The sequence below is a fragment of the Neovison vison genome, chromosome 3, assembly GCF_020171115.1.
Source record: "Neovison vison isolate M4711 chromosome 3, ASM_NN_V1, whole genome shotgun sequence".
NCBI classification, from domain to species: domain Eukaryota; kingdom Metazoa; phylum Chordata; class Mammalia; order Carnivora; family Mustelidae; genus Neogale; species Neogale vison.
This window is the reverse complement of record NC_058093.1, coordinates 144985823-145012831: the sequence shown is the minus strand read 5'-3', so window position 1 is coordinate 145012831 and position 27009 is coordinate 144985823. Positions and strand designations below refer to the sequence as shown.

At 35.1% G+C, this 27009-nt stretch overlaps 1 protein-coding gene and 1 non-coding gene across 2 annotated transcripts in view; one reads left to right on the top strand and one right to left on the bottom strand.

Annotated features, from left to right (window-relative positions):
• The window catches only part of DCC (DCC netrin 1 receptor), a 1152813-nt gene that overhangs the window by 949159 nt on the left and 176645 nt on the right, over positions 1-27009 (top strand). The window contains exons 13-14 of the mRNA XM_044242950.1: positions 8527-8668; positions 19249-19359. Coding sequence (XP_044098885.1) covers positions 8527-8668; positions 19249-19359 — 253 coding nt within the window. The remainder of the gene's footprint in view (positions 1-8526; positions 8669-19248; positions 19360-27009) is intronic.
• LOC122903847 lies at positions 10210-10316 on the bottom strand. The gene has a single exon (XR_006384059.1). It is a non-coding gene; the product is annotated as a U6 spliceosomal RNA (small nuclear RNA).

Genomic DNA, 27009 nt, shown 5'->3' with positions numbered 1-27009 from the left:
TCTTTAATAAAAAAGTATAGGATGTCATGAGTATGGAAAGCATATTTCATTCTTCATGCAACATAAGATTCAATAAGTCACCAGAAATACAGAACAGAAATAAGGGGCAAAGTTCAAAACTTATTTTCAATTAAGTGTGAATATCCTTGGATTCCTGCTGTTTTGGCCAAGGCATTCTTATTTGCTGGAAGGACCTTCTTTCAAATGGTACCCTTCAATTCCCTTCTGTGGGAATGCTATCCAGATGAAACCATTAAAAAAAAAGTCTTTCCTATGATCCCTGAATATGCTTGGAATGGGGCCTGTCTTCCTCTACAGTATATTCTAGAGAGAGTAAAGCAGAAGGTCAGTGTCCCGTGGGATATGTGGAATTAAAAATAGGAGCTTATGAAATGTGGCTTCAGAGAAAAATTTGGGGTGGCAGGCATATCAGGTTTTTTTTTTCTGTTTTGTTACTTACTACTCATATGCTAGAGTGAAAGAAAAGTAAAGAAAGGAATTAGTGGAGCCCATAAAAAGGATAATACCACATCACCAAATGGAATAGGGTTATCTCAAAAAGTTAGAAAATAATGGCCAGGGAAATCTTTTCTTTTCAATCAGTAAACTTAACTGCTCCTATCATGCTAACTTGGAAACAAATTCATTTTTATGATAATCAAAAAGGAGATAGAAGGATTTGGGGAAGCTGAATTTTACAGTTCTTCTTTTATTTCAAATCTGGAGAAAAAAGTGAAATTAATCCTTGATTCAAGATAGAACACTGGCAACAGATTGAAAAGGATTAATTTCACCCTCTCAAGTAATGAAAGAACCAAAAGTCAAGTCACAGCTATTAAAATGGATTTTTCAAATGCCAAAGGTCATGTGTTAAGTATTTTTAATAAAAATAATTACCAGGCTTACCCATGAAGACTAGGTACAAGAATGTTCCCATAACAGTGACAGCTTTAGGGGGAACAGGCAATGAAGTCTGACCTACTAAGCACTGACAACAAATCCTATGCAGAAAATAAAATACGTTATGCCATTGAATATGAAAAATTTACTGAATACTTTCAATGAACGTTCTAAAACAATATAATTTAGGACATCCAGCCACATCTGCAGAAGGAGAACCTGCAAGGAAAGAATTTGACCATTTGAGACTTTGCCATCTGCTGGTTCTTGCTTGAAACCAACGAAAAGCATAAAAATTGTTAATAAACTTAGCTGCTGCCCATCTATGAGAATGAATACAAGTGACGAAATTACTTCCAAAGATGAATGATAACCATTGAGAGGCTTTGTCTCCAGGCGTGTAGAGTGTATAACTGATTCTATTAATTAATTTCTGCTAGACATCGATATTAAGGTATTGGCTATGTGGGAATAATTTATACAATCACTGAAAATCCTCAAATATGATCAAGAAAAATTATTATCTGTCAAAAACTAAGTATTGCTCATGTAATCATTAGTATAATTAAGTTCCCCAGGCTTAGCAAGTGATTTGTAGACATACTAAAGCACAATCATTCTCCTTGTTTCAATATGTGCATTGGGATTAGGGTCATTTATAAGACTTAAAAGAGGTCACTCAACAAAGACACACAGCAAAGTAGTAACTGGAAATCATAAGCTTCTACCTCTTGGTCAAAGTTTAATGTCTTCTTTTGTATTTTTATTTTCTATTTGAATTTACTTTTGACTTTAAAAAATAAACTCGTATTTCATGGATTCTTCTCCTACCCACTTAAGCCCCCATGTTGCATCACCACAGGGATAGGGAGGGAGACAAACCATAAGTGACTCTTAATCTCACGAAACAAACTGTGGGTTGCTGGGGGAGGGGGGTTGGGAGAAGGGGGGTAGGGTTATGGACATTGGGGAGGGTATGTGCTTTTGGGTAAATTGGAAGGGGAGATGAACCATGAGAGACTATGGACTCTGAAAAACAATCTGAGGGGTTTGAAGTGGCGGGGGGGTGGGAGGTTGGGGTACCAGGTGGTGGGTATTATAGAGGGCACAGCTTGCATGGAGCACTGGGTGTGGTGAAAAAATAATGAATACTGTTTTTCTGAAAATAAATAAATTGGAAAAAAAATCTTTAAAAAGAAAGAAAAAAAAATAAACTCGTAGTCTATAGAAAATAAACCTTTTTGATTTGCCAAGGGCCACTTACGGGAAGCTGATTGGATGTTATTAAAACTAATTATTTAAATTCAGATTTTATTTCTTTCAAGAATATTTTGGGGACGCCTGGGTGACTCAGTTGGTTAAGCGGCTGCCTTCGGCTCAGGTCATGATCCCAGCGTCCTGGGATCGAGTCCCACTTCGGGCTCCTTGCTCGGCAGGGAGCCTGCTTCTCCCTCTGCCTCTGCCTGCCACTCTGTCTGCCTGTGCTTGCGCTCTGTATCTTTCTCTCTCTCTCTCTCTCTCTAACAAATAAATAAAAATCTTTTTAAAAAAATATTTTGTAGGGGCATTTAGGTGAGTAGAATTGCCAAGTAGAAGTTCTATGATTATTTTAGCGTAAAATAATAAAAATATTAGGCTCAAACATTAGATAATCTTTCTGTGATAGTACAAGATGACTTCTGTCCATCATTTAACTCTGTGCCTCAATTTCCTTTTTTGTAAAATTGTAAAATAGTAATAATATCTGTCACGGCTACCTTGAAGCATTGAAAAATAAAGGTAAGATAAGTAGTGGATTGTAAATATAAGGTATGATTCTTCATCAAATCTGGGTTTCTTTGCTAGTTTCTAAAACGCTTGAGAACAACACATCCACGTATATGCATTTACATGTGTGGGGAAGGGGTGGAGAAAAGGGATAGGTAAGTGTATATGTATTTAAGGCTATATATTCTTTGGGGTCCAGAGACATATTACTATTTTTTCACTAGTTTGTCTCTTTAGCCAAACGCTGTGAATGAGCACACTCATCAAACATATGTCTGCTTGGCATGTTCCAAAAGACTTTTAACTTTTTTCCAATCTACATTTCTATTACATTGTCCTATATGTCCCATTCTCTAGTCATTAAGAGATTACTTGACCTTCACTTGAAAGTGCTGCTGTACATTGTCATGAAATCTTGAGCTTCCTCTTGATATCCTCTTTGTCTTACATATCTTTTCTATCCCCTCCATAAAGTTTTACTCATATTTGAAGTCTTTCTTGTTTCATATGTGAAGTCTTTCTTGACAACATGAGACAGTTAATTTCTCCTTCTCTTGTATTTCCATTGTATTTTCTGGGCCTCTCTGTTTTAGTATTTAACACTTTGTATTTTCATTGAGCTTTTGTGTCTATATCCTCAGCCACAATGGATATACCATGACTTATCTGGATGTTTCTATAGTCCCAAGATAGTGTTTGCTACACAGCAAAGATGCAGTTAATATATTTTGAATGAATAATAACTGCATGAATTAGACTCTCAGCCTCTTGAACTCCCATAGTAGGCAATATTAAATAGTAAAGAATACCAGTTTCAAAATCAGATAATCTCAGTTCAAATCCTGCCTCTATCACTTGGTGGTCATATAGGTTCATATATGTTACTTCTCTGTGTCCTAATCTATGTGATTGTACAAAAATGGTGGCAACAGACCTTAACTCAGGGTCATTATGAGGATAAAAAAACCTAACTGACTTGGATATATAGGATGCTTAGACCATTCCCAGGTCTATAGTAAGGAATCATAATATTGTTAACAAGTATTTTTAAGAGTGGCATTTAGTTTGTCACATTTAAAGAGTAATTAGGGTGAGATAAATGACCTTAGTAGTGTCGTACTCTTTCAGATATATTCTAACTTAAATCATCAGATTAATTCTATTCATGTAAGTTCCCCTAAAATTATTAAAATGTATTTGTTGTATATTTACATTTGATCCTTATTATTTTCAGAGTCTGAATTTGCAGATTCACCTACCTGCTAAAATGTATTTGTAACCCCAAATCAATACCCACAATATTTTTCCAGTCATTTGCAGACTTGTGCACACACTGAACAATGAAACAATTGGAATCTCCAGAAGAACACATTCCCAGTTGAGGTTGAACAAGGAGAAACTTCTTGTATTGTAACCAAGTGTCCTTTCTGTGGTCAGATAAATGCCACTTTCTTCTTTTGCATTTATTCATTTACTTTTGCTTTCTGTTGGTGATTTTACTGTTTAAAATGCTCCCCAAGCACAATACTGAAGTGCTACTTAGAATCACTTATTGAGAGAGACTGTGATGTGCCTTAGGGAGAAAAATCCATGTGTTAGATAAACTTCATTCTGGCATGAGTTATAGTGCTATTGGCCATGAGTTCAATGTTAATGTGTCAACAATATTGGATAAGATGTCTTTAAGCAGAAACACACATAAAACAAGGTTATGTATTGATGAATTGACAAAAATGTAAACAGAGGCTCATAAGAACCTAAACCTGTATTTTCCCTAGGAGTAGTATTACCATATTTACAAATTCAGTGTTTGAGGCAACGTTATAGAACGTGGCTACTGCAAGTCACGACAATTGACTGGCATGTCAATGACATTTTGAAAATGTTTAGCCAATAACTGACTTTACACAATTTTTTAAATCCTTTTACAAAGGCACTTACTCATTTGTAGAGCAATAGCTAATTTATAGTAATCTAAAAGAAGGGGCTTTGACTTCAGTTCCCCTGGAGAATAGTGTCCTACGGTCTGCTACTTCCTCATGATTGAAACAGTATCAAAGTCTTCCAGCCATTGTGGTCCAGGGACTCAGAAATCCATTCCCTGACTTTGTGTCTGGCCTGCTTCTGACAGTCATTCATTACTACCACCTCAAAAGAACAACATCAAATGTTTATTTTAAAAATTAATCTAGGGGCCTGGATAATTCAGTCGGTTAAGTATCCATCTCTTGTTTTCAGTTCAGTTATGATCTCAGGGTCGTGAGATCAAGCCCCGTGACAGGCTTCATGCTCAGCATGGAGTCTGTTTAAGATTCTCTTTTTCCTTCTTCCTTTGCCCCCCACAACTCTCAAATAAATAAATAAATAAATAAAATCTTAAAAAATGATTAATTTAAATGTTCATCAAAGTGTTACATGCACATTATTTTTTCAAACAAGCTTGCAACTAAAACTAATAGACTCTTCCCTTACCAAACCCTGCTCCCATTCCCTCCAGACTCCCATGTTCGTCACTCTTTGTGTGTGTGTGTGTGTGTGTGACTCTTTCTTTTCTGGAATTTACCTTCATCATTTTCAATAATGTCCTCAGGTAGCTGTTCCTCAATTTCTTTGCTTTAATTAATTCACCACTTTTAGATCTCACCTGCTGATTTATTTTTATGTCAGCACTTTGCGCTCTTCTACATGTCCATCCCTATTCCCCTTCACCCAACATCTTCCCTTTTTTCTCCTCCTACCCTTCTTTCTCCTTCTCTTCATTTTCATTCTAGGCCTTCTTCTGCTCAGAGGCATAATTACTTAAAGTGAAGTGCACAAGTCTTCAGTGTTTATTTCTATGATTGTATTATTTCATTGGAACTTCCATAGCAAACCCCACAGATGAGGAAACCTAAACAAACCCAGTTACTCATTTTCTTAGAGCTCTGGAGGCTGGAAGTCAAAGTTCAAGTTATCAGGAGAGTTTTTTCTCCCGAGCCCTCTCTCCTTGACTTACAAATGACTCTCTTCTTCCACTCTTTACATTGTCTTCTTCTGTGTGTGTCTCTGAATCTCCAATTTTTTTTTTAAGATTTTATTTATTTATTTGACACAAAGTGAGAGAAATCACAAGTAGGCAGAGAGGCAGGCAAAGAGAGAAGGAAGCAGGCTCCCTGCCTGATATGGGGCTCCATCCCAGGACCCTGAGATCGTGACCTGAACCAAAGGCAGAGACTTTAATCTACTGAGCCACCCAGGTGCCCCATTAATCTCCATTTCTTACAATGACATTAGTCATATTGGATTAGGTCTCATGCTAATTGGCCTCATTTAACTTAGTAATTTCTTCCTAAAGTCCCTACCTCCAAATACACTCAAATTCTGAGGTATTGGGGATTAAAACTTTTGAATTTAGAACAGGGGCACAATTGACCCCATAATGATATGTTTTGACAATTATATCTACCCATGTAACAAATGCGAAATAAAGATGCAGAATATTTCCATCACGCTGAAAAGTCTCTTTCTTCCCATAGCCAGTCAGTCTCACAGTACAACTACCATGAGCAGCTACTGATGGTCTGCTTTGTATAACTATAAATTAGTTTTGCCTATTCTTGAACTTTATATAATGAAATTGTATAGTATGTACTCTTTTGAGCTTACGTCTTATTATTTCCAATCTTATATTAAAAATTTTTTTTTACTGAACTCCTGAGAATTCCTTCTTTTTTCTGTTTTAGATTCTCCATTTCTTGGATTTCTTACCTTTTTCTTTCTGTTTGCTCTCATTTTCCCAAAGCACACCCTCATTAGGCTCTTGATAAAGGGAATGGAGATGGATATTGTTGAAACCTTGTATTTCTGAAAAGTCCTTATAGTTGTACTTATATAAGCATATATTCTTATACTTGTGTTATATTTTCCTTATACTTGGTTGTTTGTATAGCCTTGGAAGTCAGGTTTAAGATACTTTAGATTTGGAATTTTGTAAGTACTGGTCTGTTGTTTCTAACTTTAAATGTTGAGAAATCCTACTCCTTACTATTTTTACTCCTGATCATTTTTTATGGGACCTGCTTTTTGTCCTCCATTCTGGAAACTTTTGGATCCTCTTTCCGCATGAGGCTGTAGTGTTTCACAGTAATGTGCCTTAATGTAGTTTTTTTTTTTTTTCATGCATGATGTCAGATATTCCATAATCCCTTTTAGACTGAAGTCTTGCATTTTCTAGTTCTGTAAGTTTTTTATTTCAGGGGAGAGTTCTTGTTTTTGTTTTTGTTCTTCAATAATTTTCTTTTTTTTTTTAATATTTTATTTATTTATTTGACAGAAATCACAGGTAGGTGGAGAGGCAGGCAGAGAGAGAAAGAGAGCAGGAAGCAGGCTCCCCGCTGAGCAGAGAGCCCGATGTGGGGCTCGATCCCAGAACTCTGGGATCATGACCTGAGCCGAAGGCAGAGGCTTTAACCCGCTGAGCCACCCAGGCGCCCCTGTTCTTCAATAATTTTCTGCCTTCTATTTTTCCTATTTTTTTCATTATTTCATCTTATTTGTTGGATGTTAGAAATTATAGACTAAACCTCTTTTTTCTTTTCTCTCCAAATTTCTATGTTCATCTTTTTTTTTTTTTTAACCCACTAAATTTTAGGAGATTTCTTTTAATTTATCTTCCAGTTTATTTGATGAATATTTAACTGAATGCAACCAAGTTACAAATATCATAATTTTTTAAAAGAATCTTTTATATTTTCTGTATTTTTATTCCTTTCACAATGCACTGTCTTCTTTTAGATTATCTGGGTATTAATGATAGGTTTTTAGATCCTTTCTCTGCTCTAAGCATCAGTGCTGTTTCCTTCAAGGGTCATTATGTTCTTATGTATTTTTTCCTCTTTTATAGTAAAGGCTTTTTTCTAAATGTCTGATAGTCTTAAAGTTTTGGTTTACATGAAAATGAAATAGGTACTAAAAATTTGATTGCAACATGCAAATTCTAGTGCACGAGTTGGGTTATTAAGTGGGAACCTCATTATTGGGGCATTAATCAGAAATCTGGCTGTTGTTTTCTCTAGAAGCTAACTTAAAATTCTCTATAGAGAGTTATTACCTGATATTATTCCTGGGAAATATACACCTGCTTTTCACTGCTCTGACTTCAGAGGAACAAAGAAGACTTGGGTGTCTTTGACTTAATAAGTCAAAAATAAGTCCCTCGCCCTCATCTCGACTCTCCTCTGCCTCCTATCTCTGAATCTGTGGATTCTGTTTCAATATCCCTAGAGAATAAAACTGCCAGCTACTCCCAGATCACTGAATTAGTAGATTGATTTTACTGAATGTGAGTAGGATTCTCAATCCATCTTTTATTTCAACACCATGCTTCAGTCTTGTCTTTCAAGGTACTTAGGAAGCAACAATTTCTAGTTCTCTCTGAACTTTGTCATGTAAATCACCTTATTTTTCATTAATATCTCTTAAGGGGTAATTTAGGTTTCATCTCTCTCCTTTGACTCAGCTACCACACTTCTCTCAGTTTCCACCTCTTAAATATTTGTTAACATCTCTTATCCATTAGACTCCTATTCTCTATTTCCTTATAGGTTTATACCCTTTAGAATATTTTACTGTCATTTTAGTGGCATTTACAAAGAAGAGGCGATAATACATGTAATCAGTCGAATTATATATTTTTGTCAAAATCATATGAAGAGGAATACTGTCAGATAGTAAGAATGGCTTTAATTTGGTTCTGTGGGGTAATCCCTAGCACTTCTTGCCTCTCTACTTTATTCACACTTAGGTTTGGGTCATTTCTTTGACCCCATCCTGTCGTCCTTACTCTCTCCAATGTTTTAATTTGCATCTATTATTTTGCAGAGTATCAAAGTAAGCTGGCTGCCTCCTCCATCAGGCACACAAAATGGATTTATTACTGGCTATAAAATTCGACACAGAAAGACGACCCGCAGGGGTGAGATGGAAACACTGGAGCCCAACAACCTCTGGTACCTTTTCACAGGTCAGTGTTCTCATGGTGTAATGTTGCAAGGTTTTGATGAACTAAATGCTTTAGAAATAAAATATACTCTCACTTCAAGGGAACATTCTTTGTTGTTGTTGTTGTTTTTCCTGACAGGTGACATTTATGGGTCTGAACAAGAATAAGCTTTATATTCTCAACATGATATTCTCTCTAATGTTTTCAGTACATATTTTGCCTCTGGATCATGATCTTAATAAATGTATCAATTTTTTTTTTATCCACATTAGCTTCTCAGCATTGCTGATTCAATAACAGCTTCTCTTGTCAAATAATTTTTCACTTTTTAACTAATAACCTTAAAAAACCATCTAATCAATTGGTCCCAAGTTTAAGTTACTTTGATCTCTCTTCCCCTAATCTCCAGCAGTGAGGATGGGGTTGGAAAATGTGGAGAAGTGTAGTTTGGGAAATAAAGACTGTTCTACTTTCCATAAACATAAAAGTAAATTCACTTTTGTAGCAATATTGGTGTAACTCATAGTAAATAAAGCTTCTTTATGAAAACTGGACCCAGTTTCTGTGCTGTAGTTGAAGAACATGCATTTTATTTTATAAAATTAATAATCATGTGTTTATTTAATTTTAACCAATAAAACCTTTAATTCATGTCAGGCCTGGTTCCCAGAAAACAGAGCCTGAGGTATGCTTTCACCATAATGCCTCTCAGGGGGTGAAAGCCCAGGAAAGCACCAGTGAGGAAAGAAAGAAAGGGAGAAGGGGAGATGAGAAATCAATGATGGTGACATATCATTGAGCTGGCCACAAGTTTAAAGTAAACAGACTTCACTTGGTCTCCCGGGGTGTCTCCTCAGAGGCCACAGGAAGCGTTATGTATCACAGTCAGTGACTGGATAGGAAGCCTGTCATTGGTCAAAGTCCACCAATAGTCTATTATCCATTCTGTATCTCCAAACAGCACCTGAGAAGTCAGAGCACCTGGTGAGTATGCAAATATGGAGTTCTCTCCTTGTCAATGAGTACTTTAAATGGTTGTTGCTTGGTTTAAGGTAGCAACGGTACTCAACGCAGCCTTATAGCTCTAAGAAGAGCATGAGCTATTGTCAGGGACTTGGAAAGCAAAGCATATAGCAGTGGCTTATGATAGGAACTGGTGGGTGAAGTTGAACAAATCTGGAATGGCGCACAAACTGGGTCCAGGAAAATATACAAATTGGAATTCATAAGATATTTTGAAAGAAACCGCCAAGATTGAAAAAATCTTGCTGAAAGTTTTAAGTATAATTCCCAAGATATAATACTAGACTAGAAGAAGAGCCTCTAAGGATAATTGTATCCAAGCACCCCAGTTTTATTGTGGTATAATTGTCATATGTCTCTGTATAAGTTTAAGGTATACAATGCAATGCTTGACTTTTGTTTATTGTGAAATGTTTGCCACTGTCAGTTTAGTTAGCAGCCATTATGTCAGATAGATACAACAAAAAGAAAAAGAAAAAAATTTCCTTGTGATGAGGACTCCTAGGATCTACTTTCTAAAAATTTTTATCTGTATCATACAAAATGTGGAATACATCCAGAATTTGCAAGTCATCCTCGTACAGAAGCTGTGCTAATCTCCTCCGTATCACTCTGGTTTTAGTGTACGTGCTACTGGAGCAAGCACCATGCCTTAGTTTTTAGTAGCTATTGACATTTGAAGTCCTGAAACTTTTTTTAAAAAATTTTCTTCTCAAAAGGAAAAGGTCAAAAATATTTTTTAAAATTTTATAGAATAATTATATAAAGGATGAATGTTCTGATTGAAAAACTAAGGATTGGGTACTCAATTTATAGAACTATAAAAAGTCAATACACATGATAAAATGTTCAAACTCATTAGTAGAGAAATGCAAATTGAAACAAAAATGAGTTAGCATTTTCCTTTGATTAAAGTAATAAAGATATAAATGAATGATGATACCTTGTTCTGGAAAGCATCCGAGAGAAATAATGAATACTCATATACTTCTGTGGGCCAGAAGATTCTGGAATCTCTCTGGAAAGCAATGTGGAGATATGTGTTATACACAGGTGTAAATATGTGTGTGTGAGAGAGAGAATGGGAGAGAGAAAGAGTCAGAGATCTTCATAGATATGTGATCTAAGTTTTCTACTAAGAATTTATTCCAATTCTGAACCATATTTTCTGTGAAGTTTTTAACTATAAATAAGTTCATTGCACTGTTACTTTAATACCCAATTATAGGAAAAAAGAATTCAAGTATCCAAATATAGGCAGTTTCCTAAAATATTTCATCAAGATCATATCATGGAATACTGTTGATCTATTGCAAATGATATAATGTAAAACTATTAAATAGCGTGTTAAATATTTAAAACATACTGTTATGTGAATAACTAAACTCTAAATCAACATTAATGTATGAGCCCATATTTATAAATAAAAAATGAATTGGTAGAAAAGTATTTAGAGTAATATATATACACCAAAATATTGATAGTGATTGTTTTTTACATAACAATAAAATATGTATTTTTAAAATTGTATATATAAAATGAAAAAATTCAAGACTCTAGTGTCATATTATGTCATATCATGTCATATCATATGTCATGTCATATCATACCAAAATTGAAAATTCCTACCACTGTAACCAATTCCATGTCCACTGAACAGCTAAATGACAAGTGGTCCAGAAAACAAAGAATAGTAGCCCCACAGCCTAGAGAAACTGCTGGTATGAAATGTTTAGTAATTATGATATTTGTGGCAAATGGAATTTAATACATTCAACTCAGTATTTTTGTTAGAGATTTTATTTATTTATTTATTTGTCATAGAGAGAGCACAAGCAGACAGAGTGTCAGGCAGAGGCAGAGAGAGAAGCAGGCTCCCTGCTGGACAAGGAGCCTGATGTGGACTCGATCCCAAGACCCCAAGATCATGACCTGAGCCGAAGGCAGCAGCTTAACTGAGCCACCCAGGCGTCCCCATTCAACTCAGTATTATCAAAGATTCTGACTCCCTAAATATATAAACTTTTAGGATCTTTACTCTATAGAAAGTGAAATCATTAAAAAAAAGAAAAAGGCAAAAAGTTTGTAATAAAGGCGTCGTCAAGGATGGTTCCTTCTGAAGTTTCTGAAGGAAAACTCATCCATGTTTCTCTCCTCACCTCTGCTGGTTGCTGGCAATTCTTGTCATTATTTGGCTTATAGATATGCCTCTCCTATCTCTGCATAAGAACACCAGTCATTGGATAGACCCCACTATAAATCCAGGATGGTTTCATCTCAAGATCCTTGACGAATTTTATTTATAAAGATCCTATTTTCAAGTAAGGTCATATTCTGAAGTTCCAAGTATACATGAGTTTTGAAGTGAATACTCCTCAACTCACTACAGACTCCTTTTATTTTTCTTCTTGAGGACAATCTTGAGGACAATTCTTGAGGACAATTATATTCTCTAATAAAGTTTATTCAAAAATAAATAATCCAGTCCTGTATTTTATTCTTCTAAAATATATGGGATAATTAGAGTTTTTAATTAGCATGAAATATAACCCATTACCCATCTGGTTTAATACCATTCTGGTCAAAAGCAAAGAAATAGGATGGATTAATTAGCTTGCTATTGGAATAGCTCACAAATGCCCAGTCCCATCTGTATATATTTGTATGAATCTGAACTCCAAATTTGAATCCTTCATTCATACAGTTCCTTCTTCATTTCAATAATTATAAAGTGAATTTGGGAAGATAAACAATCTGGGAAGTTATATTTGTAAGGTTATATGATATTTATTGTAAAGCATAGTCACACAGACTCTATTTTTCATTTGAAGTGAAGAAATAAAAGTCTTCATAGAATAGCCTCATATCCTTAAAACATTAAAAACAAGTTTTGCAGAGCCTCTGCCTTGCTCTCCCCTGAAGTGGAACCCAACTTCGGCAATGCCTGTTGCTTTTCTAGATGCAGAAATGTCTTCAGTACTACAAAGCATCAAGGAGCCAGAAAGTACTACACACTGGTAGATTGGTTGTGGTTTTGACTTGTCCCCAGGATATGTTTACTAATTTATGCAATTTTTAGTTTGCAGAAGTAATTGATTTTTTGTATGAATCTGCACTACTTTAGAATGTAGAAGATTTGACCCCATGTTTCCAATACCTTTAAGATATGTGGATATATTGATTTGTCTGTTAGAAAATTGGAATGTCGGAATGCTTTATTTGGGTGGTATGAATATTCAGGTCTAGAGACTCAAACTTTTTTTTTACAGTCCTCTTTCTGTTAGACAGGTGTTTTTTGTTATGTGTGTTTTTTACTAGGATAATGAGGCATCTGCAATAACAAAGCAATTCAGTTATAACAAGGATTTTAAATCACTGTTATCAATTTCATTTTGAGATCCCATGTCAACTAAATTTTAAAGTGTTGTTTTTAATTTTTGAGTGCCTTTCAGAGACGGTTATTTGGAATTTAATATAAGAGTTTTCTTGTGTTTCATGGCCAATATAGAATAAACATAATGATAGACATGCATTGGTATTTTATGGACTGAAAAATGAGACAATAGCATAGACTTTCACAACAAGGTTGACATTAGATTCTTTGAATAATGCACCATCTCTAACCATAAGTCGTATGAAATTAGAAAGAGAACAGAAATACAGAGCTTGAAGGCACTTAGTATTGGGGTTAGAAACAGGCAGAAGACAATCTGCTTTCAACAATACATTTTTTCACAGCTAAGAAAAGCATTGCTACTTACACCAAATTATACTTAGAAGCATCTAGGAAACACTCAGGCACAAGCATGCAACCACACAGGCACAAACATACACACACATGCCCACACTCACATTGAGATTGATCTAGAGTCCCTGTAAAACAGAGTGGCAAACACACCATTCATCTCATGCATGGCCCTTGTTTTGCAGAAGAGGTAACAGATCTGAAGAGTGACGTTGTTAAGATCTACCAACCAGACTGTAGGCATTTCAGGTCCTAGTTATGTACTCCTTGTACTACAAGATATTGTCATCTTTAACTCACTGTATTATGAATGACTCTGGCTATCATATGAATCTGTAATTGATAATTGGTATTAAAACTAACTTTAACATTTACAACAATAATAATGCCAACATGAACTTTGACAACAGCCACTATGTTGAAAACAGTATGGAGTTTCTTCAAAAAATTAAAAATAGAACTGCCATATGATCCACCTATCTGGCATCTGGGAACATATCCAAAAGAATTAAAATCAGGATGTAGAAGAGTTATCTACATTCACATGTTCGTTGTAGCACTATTCACAACAGCCAATATAGACAATTCAAATGTCCACTGACAGACAAATGGATAAAGAAAATGTGGTAAAAATAGATACACAATGAAATATTATTCAGTCTTAAATAAAATAAGGAAAGCCTGCCATTTGCAACAACATAGATGGACCTGGAAGACATGCTAAGTGAAATAAGTCAGTCACAGAAGGACAAATACTGCATGATTTCTTTTATATGAGCCATTTAAAATAGTGAAACTCATGAAAGCAGAGAATAGAATGGTGGTTGCCAAAGGAGAAGGGGAGGGTAAAATGGAGTTGTTCAATGGGTATAAAGTGACAGTTATACAACATGAATAAATTCTAGAGTTTTGCTATAAAACAATACTGTATTGTGCACTTAAAAATTGTTACGAAAGTAGATCTCATGCTAAGTGTTTCTACCATTACAAAAAAAAAAGAAAAAGAACACGAGTAATCTTTTGGAAGTGGTGGTTATGTTTATTACCACGGTTGTAGTAAGGGTCTCATGGATGTTTGCATATGTCCAAACTCATCAAAATGTATACAGCAAATATGTCCGTTCTTTGGTGTATTAATATTCCTTGGCAAAGCTGGAAAACCTCTATAGGAAAAACACCTTATATTTTTTTTTCAAATTTAGTCTTTGTAACAATTTATATATATATTCCCATTTCATTAATGAGGACACTTGGGCAAAGAGGGAGGGTAAGCAAGCTTTTCAAGGTCACATATCTCATGAGCGGTGGAGTAAAACTAACATTGCCTGAATTGAAAACCTATACTCCTCGCTCTTAAACCGTAGGTAATGTGTTTCCAACCACAGACAATGAATGTGTGATTTTGTGTGTATAAAGGGATACACAAAATGGAATAAATAAAGTGGAATAATGCACAATTTAAAAAGGTATCTGTTGGATAATAAAAATTGACTATTAGCTTCACAGCAAAAGGAGCTGCATAACTCTAGAAGAAATTAAATCAAAGCTTTCCTACCTATTTCTTTAAAAAATGCTATTTAAATTTTCTACTTGCCCAACACAGGAAACACATCCCGGGAAATGACTTTTAGAAATACACACACAAAAAAGCTTTTGATTCCAAACAGGTTTCCCTTTACCCCACCTTCAGTGAATGAATGAATAGATAGATGGATAGACAGACAGATAGATAGATAGACAGACAGATAGATAGATACTGTTTTGAAAGATCTTTAAATATCAGCTATCCAGGTTTGTGTCTCAAAAACTTGATTGTTCATGGTGATCATTGTTACAACTTTTGAAGACACCTCCTCTTTCCAATGGTAATACTTTTTTCTAAGTGAGAGAAAAACTTAATTCTACACTGAATTTGAAGTTTTATTGAACTCTTAGGTTGATCCATTTTTAAAATTATAGAATCATGCATTCTTTCCTCCCTGCCTGTTTATTTTTCAATTCTGGATATAATCATTTTAGACAAAAATTCCTTGCATATTTTCAGGGCTTTATGTTTGTTACTGATGTCCCTCTTAGGCCCTAGCCTGGGCCAGGTAGGTCTCTGAGGAGAATGTTTCTGGGGCCCCAACAGGAGATAGGACAGAACCAAGGGTGTTTACGCAAGAGCATCCAGGTTTTGATTAAAACTCCACATAGTAACCTTGCTTAATTTCTCTGAACCTTATTATCTTTATCCCTAGACTGGAAGTAATAATGAATTCTGTGGCAAAATCATAGAGTATGTGAAAATCAAGTCAGAAAGTAATTTGCCAATGTTATCTTTATATCCATTAAATGTTTAGTTATAGAAACTATTTTAGAAAAGCAGTTTTTCATTTGATTCTCAAAAGAACTTTATAAGATGGAAAAACAATGATTTCTTAATTACTTTATATGGGAAATTGAGATTAAGAGGGCTTTCAGTACATCTAAACCTTGCCCAGGCAAGCAAGTATCCCTCACAACAAAGAAGCAGGAATATTTGCAACCTAGAATTCTAAAGGTAATATCCAGAATGCCTCTCTGAAAAGCCAAAATTTCTGGTTCTGCCTATTACTGCATCTTACACTTATCTAGATATAGAATAATGTCATAGGTTTAATCCTGTTGATACAGGTTTCAGAAGACAAAATGTAGATTCAGAAGATTTGGGTAAAAATATTTTAAGAGAGGAATTTAGTTTTCTTTTATCCCTGCTGTATAAAACTAAGCTTATCTGCAAACATACTACAGTAGAGCATATTCAGTGCAATCTAAGGAAGAACTCTTCTAATAAGTTAAAGGGTTGAGTAAGTGCCTTCACTTGGTGAATTTCTCATTCCAAAGGCATTCTTGTTTACAAGATCACTTTGTTAGTTAGACATACATCTAAATAATGCTCGATAGGCCATCTGAATAAATATTAAGACCTCTTTTGATATTGGGATTTTATGTATATATTTAGATTTTTTTATACTTAATCTAGAATTTCTAGGTGTGTTTTGGTGAGAGAGATTATGCAAGTATATTCTAGAATAAAATGCAAAATAAAAAATTTTAAGCTAAAATACAATAGTTCAAGGAAATTTGGCTAGATTTCCGAGTGACCTACTCATTAATATATACAGCATGTTAAACCCTCACTACAGATGTCAGAGAGGATGATATCAACAACCCCTTTCCCTGGTTGGAAGGGATGTTCTGATCAATAGGTCAGGGTGGTCAAGCAAGGCTTCACTGGGAAAATATTAGATGGATAGTCCCTAAATTTCCTCATTTAATTAAATCAATTTTAATTAAATTAAAATTTCCTCAATTTTCCTCATGAAAATTTCACTCCGAACTGTTAGTAGCTTTTTGTTTTATTCAAAACTGAATTAGTGATACTGGCAGATCCTCAGCATAATATATATGAATATATATTATATATATATAATATAAATGAAAATTTTGCAAAATTTGGAGGAGAGATCTTTCTTCTTCCTAGTGAACTATTTTTACTACTCCTATCTACTTTCTAGTGAGATGTTTTAATACATTCCTACTAAAAATTGATAGATTCTGCACACATAAACTTACTTGATTTAAGTTCCATTCAAATGAATGGAACAGAATATAGGGCATTTAAAGATTTCCATTTTATGTCAAATATTGCGTGTGATAAGATGGTATGTCAGTCAGGGTTCAATAAGAGGCACAGAACCTGTGGTGATGTGTACTAAGACATTTATTACAAGAAATTGGCTTAATTGATTGTGATGGCTGGCTAGGTGATTCCAAAATCTATAGGGCAGGCTTCGGAAGGGCAGGCCGAAACTCTCGACCTGAAGTTGCTGTCTGCAGGTGAAATTTCTTCTTCAGGGAAGCCTTACTTCTGCTCTTAGGACCTTTCACCAGGTTGAATCTGCCCCCCTCCCAGCACTAGGATAATATTCCTTACTTAAAATCAACTGAATATGCACTTTAGACACATCTCTAAAATACCTTCACAGCAACGCCTTGATTAGTGTTTGACTGAAAAGTGGGCACTTGAGTCTAGCCAACTTGACACATAAAACTGACCAACACAGATGGTGTTCCTAATCATTATTGGAGATGGTATTAGCACAATTGACCATCCATTTCAGAGAAAAATAAAGTTAAATTTCTATTTAATACAAAATAATATTCTTGATGGTCTAAAACTATGTCAGATAAGAACACTATGAAAGTTATGAATTACAATGATTAGGTAAGCATTTCTTCTCAGAATTCTCTCCCTATTATTTTTAATAATCTGGAAGAACTCTAAATCCCTCTGCCTCAGTAATCAACTATGGGGCCTAGGAAAGGGTGCAAAACGTTAACAAATCCAGATCAGTGTCATGTGAACTAAGGGACAAATCAAAGTGAGCACAAGCCTACCTGATGATTTTGGTTATTGTATTTTAACCTCATATTTTCATGTGTGTTAAGCAATGCTTTAGTGGATCTTTCCACAGCTTCTTTTTTGTGTGTGCCTTCCATGTGTCAGGGAGTGTAGTGGGATCTATGGATATACAAATAAAACATCAGCATTAACAAAAACAACAACAATATTAACCATTCTTAGTCTATTTCTTCATGGAGCTTAGCCTATCTTACAAAATTAGAACTCTCTTGAGAAGATAGCACTTTGTGTTATAGATCTTTTGTATGGGTGTATTTATCAAATTGTCTTCTCTAATAGCACAATTTATTGAAGGTAACTGCCCTGGATATTAACAAGTCCATTCTAACCATCATTTGAAGCATTATCTCCAATTAATAATAAGTTAAAATTCCCCTTAGGACCAAGATTTACTCATTGGCTTCAGCAAAAAAATCTACAAATATGTAACATTGTATATGGTAAGCATCATTTCTCCAATATTTCATTTTCTTTATGAATTTTTCTCATTACTAACATTTATGTCACTTTAGAGTAACAGAAAAAATAAAGAGTGATTATATTTTTAACTTTATTAGGGTTGTTCAACTCCTTGAGGTTTAAGGATTTGTTGCTTTAAGCCAAACCCTAAGTGTCTCAAAAAAGTCACACAGTTTTTTAACAAGTTTCATTTGTTTTACAATAATATGTCATGATAATGAGCTGCTAGCTCATTAGCTAAAAGGAATATTATTTAGGTAAAAATTTACACATATCACACTAGTGATACATGGGCCATTTCTCATCAACCTGTGTTCTCTGTACAATCTAAACTAAGGCCTGATATCATCACTATGTACAATAGTTTATGTCCAAATTGTCATGGAGAGAGACTTTTTTCATACTTCTAGTATGAAAGGTGATTCAAAACAAGTATGTTTTGTGATGGTTTTGAAACACAAAGCACCTAATATTTTCTATTTAAGTGCAGTGGCTTTGGATTCTTTTTTCTTGGCCCAAAGAAAACATAATCACTGACCTTGAATAAATGATGGAGACGTAAATTTTTAGAATGACTGCTCTTGATTTATAGACAGCGCTCTTAATTCACGGGCAGACTGTGAGAAAAAAAGATCCTTGCTATTTTTTATTATTTCTTCATCGTTCATATTTTATATTCTACATCTGCCCAGAAGCTATTTTCAGGGATACAATTTTATAAACTAGAAAAAAAATGAGAATATATGAAAAATAATTTGATTTCTTGACATAATACTTCTACCCTTTTGGCCAAAATAATTACCACAACAGTCACAAACCATGTAGTGTGTCCACTGTTGTTAAAATTTTACTAAAACTTTGGAAATCCTGCTAGAAATACTTGTTAATCAGTAACTTTTTTCCTCTTTATGGAAAATTCTCTCATAGGTCTGGAGAAAGGAAGTCAGTACAGCTTCCAAGTGTCAGCCATGACAGTTAATGGCACTGGACCACCTTCCAACTGGTACACAGCAGAGACTCCTGAGAATGATCTAGATGGTAAGATCTATCTCCAATCATTATGGTTCTGATTTCTATGTTCTTTGTTACTTCAGCTTCAAATATTCCCTTAATAGAAGTTGATGAATTCCAACACTGGGGATATCTGTTCACCCTATATCTTTCCATGCAAAACCAAACAGTACAAAATACAAAATCCTCGATAGATTTTTCAAGCATGCCACATAAAATTATGCATTAATTATAGTCTTCATAAGTTATTTTTTCAAGATAATTTAAAATAATCCTTTAAATTTTATTGAATAACCAACATTGAGATTTTCTTCATAGGAACTGCTACAATTTCTGATAGTAATCATGAAATATAATTACTTTACATAGCTTCTCTTGTTCCTTATGATGCTTCTGCAAAACAGCAATATATATTTTTTGCTTGTTTGTGATATGGCCATTAATATTTGACACTTCATCTTTTTTTACATAGGAATAATCTGCCTTATTTACTTAATTGATTGTTGTCTTAAGACATTTGTGGATGAGATATTGAGATTTGTATAAAAGTCACATATCTATAATTTAAATAAAATAATAAAATTAGCAGATGTGAAATAGCTTATGAAATAAAAACATCATGACTAAAGAGAAATGAGTAATAGAAGTGACAAGAAAAAAGTCTAATTAATAAAGCAGAAATAAGTACGAGGTACTCAAAAAAGAAGTTGGTTATGATCAGTATACTTCAAGTTAAATGATTAAAACGGAGTAAGCGGGGATGCCTGGTTGCCTCAGTTAGTTAAGAATCTGCCTTTGGCTTAGGACTCTGGGATGGAGTCCTGTGTCAGGCTCCTTGCTCTGCCTGCTGCTTCCCCTGCTTGTGCTATTTCTGACAAATAAATAAAAAAAAAATTTTTTTTAAGAATTAAAATTAAAAAAGAAAAACCGAGACCAAGGAAAAGTGGCTTAAAGAATAAACACACATGTATCTGGTGCCAGATGACTGTCTAAATCACTGACAACGAAATCTTCTTATTCCTTCACTGGTAGACTTGAAGGCATCCAAGTTACTGCAAGGTGAAAATGCTATGTCCCTTCCACTTTCTCTCCCTTTTGCTCTCTCTCTTTCCCTTATTTTTATTCTTGTCCCAGTTCTTGCAGTGTCCCTTCTGACTTTTCCTACCTTCTTCTTTGAGCTCCTCCTTCTCATTTTTCCCCTTCCTGATCTTTTGTTCCTCTAAGTAATTCACCATCACTCATGATCATAGATTCCATTTTATGAAGTAATTAATGTGGCAGGAAAACAAGCAAAAAATGCCATTTCCACAATAACAGCTATTCCTACTGGCACATTAAAGAATATTCATAGGAAACTTACTAAGTTTTGGGTACTGTGCTTAGCTCTGAGAATATTAGTGGATAAAAGGCATGATCTCCTTGTGGAGCTTAGAACATAGCAAAGAGAAACAGACATTCCAGGTGAAGCCTTAGGAAACTGCCTTTTCCTGGATGAATATTGGTAGTATCTGATCTGTCAACATAGAATGAATAGGTAGATTGATAGGCAAATAGACATACAGGTTTGCTTTTAAACAAAGACCGAAAGGGTGAACAGGAGTTTGCTATGCAAAAGCATACATGACAGTCTGAGGGAGGAAATGTGGAGGGCAAGGTGGACGCAGGTCTGAAATTAAGACAGACCATGACAGTATTCAAGATCTGAAAAAAAAGACCATCAGGACTGAAACACAGAGATGACATGTGTTGAGATTTGTAAAATAGCAGATTCTAAGTCTTGCAAGAACAAATTAAGGATTTTGGACTTTATCCCAAGAATGTCATTAAAGCAATAATGTGGTTTATCCTAAGCAAGTCATTAAAGGATTTTTTTAAAATAGTGACCTAATTATATTTGCATTTTGAAGAGATTACCCTGGTTGAAGCATAAACAATTGTATTAGATTAGACAACCATGGGCCATCTTAGGAAAGCTGAGAGGTAATGTCAGGTTTTATGGAAAAGTAACTTGGGAATTAGCAGATGTTATTTAACTTGTCTTAGGTATTATAAATCGAAAAGTTGTAGAGCTACACAAAGCCACACTTCATAAAGCTTATATCCTTCACTAATAGATTAGGGAACATTCATGTATTTGTTTATTCAACATATATTTCTTTTTGAAGGTCTATATATATCAGGCATTATTTTCAATACCAAGGGTAAAGCAATAAATAAGATCCCTATTCTCAAAGAGTATAAATGTTATTGAGTTAGAGATGGGTAGTGATGAATGCTATGAAGAAAAATAAAGCATCATAGAGGGAATAGAAAGATTAGGGAGTACTGTTTTATGTAGGGTGTTGAGAAGATCTCTCTGATTGGGTAAAATATCAGCACGGTCCTTAAGGCAGGGAGGGAGGCAACTGCATGAATAGGTCAGGCAAGAGCCCTCCAAGCAGAATAACAAGAAGAGACATCTTGAAGTTATAGCCCAGTTGGTGGTGAAAGTTATTAGAGACCATGGTGACTTGGGTCTAAAGTCATGAGGATATGCTCTGTCTTATTCAAGAATAAAGACAAGATAAGCTACACAAATACCTTGTTTTTCTATTTATTTAAGAAATAACTCTTGGGGCGCCTGGGTGGCTCAGTGGGTTAAGCCGCTGCCGTCGGCTCAGGTCATGATCCCAGAGTCCTGGGATCGAGTCCCGCATCGGGCTCTCTGCTCAGCAGGGAGCCTGCTTCCTCCTCTCTCTCTCTGCCTGCCTCTCTGCCTACTTGTGATCTCTGTCAAATAAATAAATAAAATCTTTAAAAAAAAAAAGAAATAACTCTTAAAGTTTATAAACTGGTATTTAGCCTCTCATTTATCTTTGTGAGGTATATATTATTAGACTTAATTTTAAAGGAAAGTAACGTAAGCTAAGAAAATTTAACTAATTTAATCAAATAACTAAGCTAGTAATTGTGGATCTGAAACTCAGGACCAGGTTTTTCCTGTCCAGTGTCTAATACAGATTATCTGAGCAAAGCCTCCACGAATCCTCTAGAATTGACCCAGTGACAATAAAAGACAGTGATTCAATGCAAAAGATTCTAAGAAATGAGGTCATATCATTTACCCAAACCTAAGGGACTATATCTCTTACTGGAAGGAGTGAAAATAAATGGAACAGAGGTGCCGAAGGTCCTATAAAATATCCAGGATGAATGGGGCTCTCCACTTGACTTATGAGCTCTTTCTCCTCACTCCAAATGACTCACAGTCTAGTGGAATCAAAATCACAGCCCCTGGGATGGCACCAAACATTCTACTTAACTGAATGCAATCTTAATATGATCCAATCCATACATCTATTTTAATCAAGAATCTCTATGATGTGTTCATGAATAAAATCTTAATAAATGTTGCTTAATTGGATTTGCTTGAAAGTTTCTATACTCTTGGCTTACTAATGTCCCTCTTCTGCATGCAACCTTCTTGGTTACTTTTTTCTTTCTTGAGTATTGATGCATATTGATGTATATTATGAAATATAATTAAGAACCCATCATGTGCCCAGTTATGGGGAGTACGAACATGAAAGAGAGAAGAACAGTTCTCTTGAGTGGTAAACAGATAATGACTGTACTGATTGAAAAAGCTTCATGAAAAGAAATAGTACTTGAACTAAAAACTTCAGGAAAAAGAGGTAGACTAAGGTTACAAGGAAGGATGTATAGGACAGCATAGTAAATATTCTTCAGAAAGAATGCCTTTAGGAAAATTATTTCTGCCACAATTAATTTAAAATGTGCCCTCACTCATCCAAGTGTTACTCATTTGCCAATTATCTTAACACATTGCAACACATTTCAAATAATGCCTCTTTTCTCATTCTTTCACTTCTTTATTTGGATTGTAATTGTTGATGCAGCTCTTGTCCTTGTCCATAATGTGTACATTAGCAATCTAAAAAGGCAAATAAAAAATTAATAGAAGAAAACTAGTACAGTCGATGCTTCTTGCACATAATACTGTTATGGACTAAGACTTGAAATTGTTCACTCTTTTTTTTTTAAAGATTTACTTATTTGAGAGAAAGAATGTGAGAGGAGAGAGTGTACAAATGCAAGGAGCAGAGGGAGAGGGAGAGAGAGAGTCTCAAGGAGACTTGGTCCTGAGCACAGAGCCCGCCTCAGGGCTTGATCTGAGGAGCCTGAGATCATGACCTGAGCCAAAACCAAGAGTCAGTGGCTTAAATGACTGCTCCACCCCTGTGCCCTGAAATTGTTCACTCTTAAAACATAATGGAGGACACCTGGGTGGCTCAGTTGGTTAAGCGACTGCCTTCCCCTCAGGTCATGATCCTTGAGTCACGGAATCGAGTCCCACATCGGGCTCCCTGCTCGCCAGCGAGTCTGCTTCTCCCACTGACCTCTCTCCTCTCATGCTCTCTCTCTCTCTCTCTCTCTTCCTAAAAAATAAATAAGAACACTATTTTTAAAAATCCATGATGGAAACAGGCATTTTAGGGCATATAATTATATGAATGTGGGAGAGATATGTTTTACTAACTTAGAAAAACAAAGTGTCTTATTGGCTATAAGAAATTAGTAAGTCCACATATATTTGGCCCATATTTCTTGACCCATAACCTCTTTTCATGGAGATACTCCTCTAGACCGATTTCAATTTTTCTTCCTTCCTCTTGATTATCTTACTTTGAATGCATCATTCAAATATTAAAAAGTGTTACCCTTGATAGGCATTGATGTTTGGACAAATGAACAATCTCAGGATTGGTTGTGAGTAGTTTCAAAGAATACACAGCCTGATAGCTTGTTCTATTTCCATATATAAATACATACATATATAAGTATATATATATATTTTTTTAATTTAAGGGAGGTTTCTTTATTCATCTAATTTTAATTTACTGATGGAAGTGTTTAAATCATAAGATATAAGTGACTTCTCCTAAAACTTTCATGGCTAATGTAGGAAAGTTTTGAGTCCTAAAGTCAGAAATTTCCATATAGAATTGCTCTGATATGCCTGAAATTATAGCTAAGGGGGAAACAGTCATTTTGAAAAGCAGCTGGAATGGGAGGCATTCTTTGCAGTAGCCAAAGAAACCTCTCCTGGGAGGGAACTGCAGTGTTTGTCCTCCCTAGGTGTGTTGTGTTGCATAACTTTTCCCCTCTTGCTTTTGAGTCTCCTGGTGAACTCCAAGGGACTGATCTACTCATTACAGTGGTAATGAGCCTTGCAGGTCACTAAGGAGAAGGAGTAGGACGTAGAGATAGTTAAAAGCAATCCCCTCTCCTTCTGTGCATTCTCTGCTTGGCTTAAGCAGTGTGAAGATCAGCTGTGACTTGGAGAAATATTCCAATTCCTTATGGATGGCCCTTTTAATCAGGATGTTTTGTTAAAGTAATTACAGAGCCAAACCTCACTGTTTGTTCAAGGCTTCCTGAAAGCATGTTCACTTGTTGTTACCAACAGCTGGAAAGTTTTAAAATATTTATTTTGTGTCTCAAAATTTTGACTTAAGAAAACAAGATCATTAGAATTCCCCAAAGTTCTTATGTAAATGTCTTGCGTAAGGATATGAGAGAATTTGTAACGAAGATCAGCAAGGTACCCTCCAGGAAGTTGAGCTTTGGGATCAGTTTGTATTGCTCCCCCCCCCCCAATTTTGAAGTGAACAGGTAGAAATTGTGATATGCCATCACTAGAGATGTAATTTAAAATTAAACTTCTATCCTAAAATGGAGGAGGTTGGCCAGCAAAAATTAGCAATGCAGAGAGACTCCTGAAAATGCAACGAAGTGGTAATAGCAAAAACAGTGACCCTATGACCAGGCTCTAGTTTCCTGCCCTCAGGAAAGAGATAATTAGTCCTATTAGCCTGATTGAGTAAGGGTAAAATGGGATTACTGCAAATTCACTTCACTTGAGAAGTCAACCACGAAAAAATTCCTGTGTTTTAAAACCTGCATGATATATGATATTGCCAAGAACGTGACTCTGAGAAGGAACACGTGAACGTTTATTTTCAGAATAATAATAAAATCTAAAATGATGATGATGTAGGTGAGATGTTGGGGTTCAGAGCCAACAGCCAAGAAAGAATTCTTGAGACATCTTCCATGCAAAAATGTGGTTTTATTACAACACCGGGACAGGAACCGTGGGCAGAAAGAGCTGTACTTGGGTCATGAGGAGTACCTCATTATATACTTTCAAGTTGAGAGAGGGTTAGAGATAGCGAAAGTCTCTAATGAATTTTGGAAGGAAGGTTTCTAAGATCTTGAGGGGAGCAGCTATTGTTAGAAAAGGGTCATTTATTACTGTTTAGTAAAAACTCAGTCATGAGACCCTTCAGATGTCTATCAGTGAGTCATATGCTAGGGGGTGATTGCCCACATACATCTTGGGAGTAGAGATAAAGGAAATTCCCAAAGGAATTTTTATATGTTAACATGGACTTACAGGATCCTGTGGTTCAGGCTGAGATGACTTGTGCCGTTAACAAATTATTAACATCGAAGCATCTGAGTTCCTAGAGGAATGTCACTCTGCCTGTTTTAAGGACTTGTCAGTGGGCTGTAGGTACTAAGGAAATATAATTTTTTTTTGCCTTTGTTTCCCATATCAATGAGACCTCCCTGAAAGAAGGAATACTACCTATTAAAATTGCCCTCCTCATTCAAAAACTAGAGCAGGAAAAGTGGAAAATCCCTGGGCAGAAGAATGAGAAATGAGAAAAACAAGTATTGGCTTATTTGAATAAATTGAAGAAGAGAAAAAGAAAGATAGAAGGAGAGGAAAATGGAAGGAAAGATGGAAGGAAGTCTGGTGAAACATTTATGTGTGAGTTACAATAGGCTGAAGCATAGCTTCCCTCCCCAAAATGCCCTTCCTAATCCCTGGAATCTGTGCATCTGTTATTTTACATGGCAAAGGAGATTTTGCAGATGTTATTAAATTAAGAGTGCTTGTATTGAAGTAAAAGCTAGCATAAAATAATATGAACCAGTCAGTTTGTGTTTTATTTTAATTTCATATTAGCCAAAGGTTTTGAAGTTAAAAGGTATGAAAACAATAAGTACTAAGCTTGGAATAGAAAAGTAGGTCAAGGGAAGGGAAATATAATATTATATAGAAATGAGAGCTCAAAAATCTGGAATTTCACAGAGTCTGAACATTTACTGAAAGCTTCATTTTATCAGGAATCAGACATAATGTTCTATGATGATGGTATTATGTAATAGATACCTAAAGAAATAAGCCAAGGACCAGAACTGTTGATGATTTGATGGGAGACAAAACCATGGCAAATTGCATATCTACCCAAAAATTGCTTTCAAAAAATATTTTAAAATATGTATTTTCTAAATTATTGGAAATTAAAATAAGTATCATGTTACACAGCCAAGTATAGAAAATGAAGTTATTAGAAAGGAAAAATGGAAAACACTTTTAGATAAGAGAAATTCTAAAATTGAAACTGAATTAACTTTCCTTTGTAAAAGAGACTTTTAGTTCAGCTAAAAACAAAATAAAACTATGTAGTTTCAAAACAAAGGAAAAATATTAGAGAAATAGAAATTGGTCAAAGAATTAACAAGTTGATAGGATTCTAGAGTAATGATAGTACATACAAATACACATGTATACATACTCACACACACAGACATACATGCTCA